At 46.0% G+C, this 4,092-nt stretch overlaps 1 protein-coding gene across 1 annotated transcript; it reads right to left on the reverse strand.

Annotated features, from left to right (window-relative positions):
• Positions 1–454: 454 nt before the first annotated feature.
• Positions 455–2,874, reverse strand: LOC124461015. The gene is made up of 2 exons (XM_047012605.1): positions 571–2,874; positions 455–519 (listed from the first exon to the last, which is right to left on the reverse strand). Exon 1 carries the CDS (start codon positions 2,238–2,240, stop codon positions 747–749), a length of 1,494 nt encoding a protein of 497 aa, XP_046868561.1. The 5' UTR covers positions 2,241–2,874; the 3' UTR covers positions 455–519; positions 571–746.
• Positions 2,875–4,092: the final 1,218 nt, after the last annotated feature.

The following is a 4,092-nucleotide window of genomic DNA, read 5'->3' on the forward strand; positions in this document are numbered from 1 at the left end:
AATATATATATTCTGCGCGCATACTAAGCCAGTATACATACTAAATTTGGTCACTTTAGCTTTGTTAGTTTTCAAGAAAATCAGTTTTGTTTAATTTTCGGGGGCAGAAATACATACCTAATTTAATGTCGGTAGCTTTTGTAGTTTTTAGGAAAATCAGTTTTATGTGGATTGCGGGGGCGGAAGGAGGCGTGGCAAAAAGTTGGAACAACTATTTTCTGCGCGCTAACTAAGCGAGTATATAAACCAAATTTGATGTTTCTATCTGTTATACTTTTTAAGAAAAACAGTTTTATGTAAATTCTGGTGGCGTAAGGGCGCGTGGCAAAAATTTGAAACAAACTCGATGTAGAAAATGTTCAGGTTGTGACGTGGGACAGCTCCAAAAAAGTTCGCGAGTCGAACATATACCCCGAGCCCTCTAACCAAACAATTGAACGCCGGTTTTGTGTTGTATTGCGGTATATTCAGTTGCACAATTTTTGGGCACATCGATCGGTTAGATCGGTTGGCTGAAATCTTTAATTCAATGTTAATTCAAATTTCTCACATGTTTTTATATCATCTTACATTTGTGTTTTTCTCTCCTTTTCACGTCTTTCCTGCTTGCCTAGTTTTTTGTGACTAGCGCGCCGTCATAGCGGGTCGCCGCTCTGTCACCAGTGCAAGCAAAGACAAAGTAAATTCTAACTGTTCTTCTTCGAATAAGAGGGAATAAAAACCAGGGGCGCGTTGGATAAGCCTTTCTACTGGCGCAGTGCGGCAATTAATTCTGCACCGCAACATTCCAAACCCCGTAATTCACCAACGTCTTCGTGCGGTGGATTACTCTCCAAATTCAGTACGGCCAGCTTCACTGTTGGTCGCGTCACAAGTCCATCTACTGTGCGAACGACTGCGCTTCGCACCTGTCCGTCTTTCCCACGATGAACGTCGATCACTCTATACTTTGGCCACGTATTACGTTTAGCGGCATCGTCTACAATTATCACCACGTCACCTACTGCTATCGGCTTGAGCTGTGGTTGGAACCATTTCGTGCGCCTTGTGATTGTAGGTAGATACTCTCTTAGCCACCTCTTCGAGAAACGGTCGGCAATTTGGCTGGCAACACGATACCCTTTTGTGAGTTGCGGACCAGACAGCTCCAGTGAGCCGCTCTCACGTAGGCGACTAGAACTGCCATTTAGAAAATGGTTCGGCGTTAATGCTTCCGATTCGGCGCTTTCTAAAGCCTTGAATTCCACCAGCCACCACATGCCTAAAACCTTATCTTGCGTTTTCTCAAGGAATCCCACCTCCCTAGGCACGTCTCCTTCTTGGTTCTTGAGCGCTCTCACTACGCTCGCAGAAGTCGAGGTCCAGCGCCTCATGTCTAATCCACCCTCCAAGTGAATTCTCTGCACCTCCATAGCCAACTCCGTCATCTCGTCTTCGGTGTTTGTTGACTCGAGCCAGTCGTCGACAAACGTGTTTCTATAAATGGCCGCAACAGCTCTTGGAGATTCTTTTCTGAACCGCTCTGCGTTCCGATTCTTTATGTAATTAGCTAAGGCCGGCGAGCAGGAAGCCCCGAATGTCATAACCTGCATCACGTACGTTTCTGCCGCTTTAGCCGAATTTCCACTGCGCCATAGAAACTTCTGAGCCATCTGGTCCTCTGGGCGCACTCTTACTTGGTGAAACATCTCACTTATGTCACCAGCCACTGCTACTGGTCGCTCCCGAAAACGTATTAGCACGCCAACTAGAGATGCCAGTGTATCCGGGCCCTTTAGCAAGACGTTGTTCAATGACGTGCATTTGACTTTCGCAGCTGCATCCCAGACCAGCCTCGTCTTGTTCTTGTTTGGGTTAGTGACTGTAAATATAGGAAGAAACCATGAACTTTTACCCTTATTTAGCTCCCTTTCTGTTAATCTCCGGATATATCCCTTTTCTTCATAGCTTTGCATAGTGTCCAACATAAAGCTTCTAAGGTCGATGTCCTTTGCCATTTTCGCTTCTAAACACTGAAGACGCCTCATGGCCATTGAGTATGAATCCGGTAGATCTACTTTGTCGGATCTCCATAACAGTCCAGTTTGCCAACGTTTGTCAGTCGAGCAATAACTTGTGATTGCCTCCATAATCTGCAACGCGCGCTCGTCGTCTTTCGATCTTAATGGCTTGCTTGGCACACGTGTTCCCGAGGACTCCATAGCAAAGTATTCTTTCATTGACGCATCCAAAGCGCGCATGCTGCTCGCTTCATTGCACTCACATATGTGCAATATGTGTGTGGACGCTGGAGCGGCGTCGCTGTGCCGGCCATACACAGACCAGCCCAATCTCCTTCTGACTCTCGTAACTCCAAAGGCACAAAAACTTTCAAATTATCCAGACCAATAATTAAACTTGCTTTTACGTTACAGTAACTTAAATTTGGTAAATACTGTAGATGCTTTCTCGATGTTACCAGTTCGTCGGTAACTGTTTACGTAGGCAAGTCTAGCTTACGTACCGTGCGCAAACTCTTGAGTTCAAATCGCGTCGCACCTTGACACATTGACGACACTCCGACACTCACATACTTGGACTTGACTGGTCCACTTTAAGCACAGTTCTTCGGCCGGGCCATCTAGTCCTAACTCGTCTGCCAGAGTTTCTTCAATCAAAGAGCAAGCGGCTCCCTCGTACAGTAAGGCATATGTCGCTAAATTTCGCTTCCTTCCGTATAACATGATTGGCATATATCTGAATAAAGCCTTGCTTGTTATATCTCCATGGAATAAAATTGGTGGATGAACTGGTTTATCATCCTCATTCGTCTGCCACTGCGATTTGTTTTCCTTGTAGTCCGCTGTCTCGTGGATCAACGAGTGGTGTATCTGCCTGCACCCATCGGCACCACAACTTCTTTACTTTTGCAATTCCGTATCACGTGCTGATCAAAACAACAATAGCAGAGCCTCTTTTGCCGCACGAACTTCTTTCTCTGCTTTATGCTCATTTCTCGAAAGTGGAGACTGGCGCTAGGTTATGACTCCCTGCACATTTGGGTTTTTCGTTTCCTGACTAGATCCACTTTGCAATTCGTTGTGCAGAAAAATTCGCTCTTTGGTTCTCTTTGCTCCATCCTTAGCTGGAACAGTATACGGCGTAACCATTGAGGCTCACATTACAATGCCAAACAACCAATTGTCAAAGATAGACAAGTTAGCGACACATCCAATTAGAGTCATTCGGTGTCTTCCCCAATCGAGTTTCAATTCTCCCGGCAACTTCTCGACGAGCTTGCCTAGTAAAGCTGGATCGTGCAGATACTCTTTAAGCCCAATTGCGACCAGTGTCGCGCAATAGTTCTGCACTGCTAAGGCTAGCTGAATAACCGAATCCAAATTATTTGAGCGTGCCGCTGGTTCTTCTCTTAGTTTCCTATGTAATCTCTGGTATTCCGTAAAGCATCCGTAACGTACCGATTGCATACGGCACCGTCGCTGGACACATTAGCTTTCCTCTAACGGCATCCCATGCCGCTCCTTTTAAGCACTTTTGGAGCCGAATAAGATTCTCTTCGTTAATAATTCCACATCTTTCAGTAGATTGTTCGTTGTGGCTTATAAACAACAACCACTCTTCTGGCTTACCGGAAAACACGGGTAACGTCGAGTGTCCGGTAGCCGGCAGTTGGCTTCCAGGTCCATGCTGCATTCCACCCGCGTTACTCATTTGTCCTTGGGTCCACAATCCGTTATGAAGATTAGCTGTATTGGCCAGAAACGGTAGACTCACTCCTTGAGTAGTCGATTGCGCCAACGCAAATACGGACCACGGAGCTGGATCAATTTTACTGGGCCGTTTAATTGCCGTACCGTTTCCTGCGTGACTCTCGAACATTCCATTAAGAATCGTGTGTTGCACTGACAAGTCGTCGCCTCTGGATGGCGTTGACATCGTTGGTGTATCAGTTTCTCTGTCACTTGAGACCGCTCTATTCTCAGTCGCCTCAGCGCCGTCTTTCTGAGTCTCAGCGCTAAGTTGAACTGGTACTCTATCACTATCGCTCATTGCGTATGTTGCGTAACAATGAGGTTATGTTTGCCTGTTTGC

The sequence above is a fragment of the Drosophila willistoni genome, unplaced genomic scaffold, assembly GCF_018902025.1.
Source record: "Drosophila willistoni isolate 14030-0811.24 unplaced genomic scaffold, UCI_dwil_1.1 Seg178.1, whole genome shotgun sequence".
Lineage (NCBI taxonomy): Eukaryota > Metazoa > Arthropoda > Insecta > Diptera > Drosophilidae > Drosophila > Drosophila willistoni.

Coding starts and splice junctions, on each gene's coding strand:
- LOC124461015 (XM_047012605.1), bottom strand. CDS start 2,240: ATGCGCGCTTTGGATGCGTCAATGAAAGAATACTTTGCTATGGAGTCC.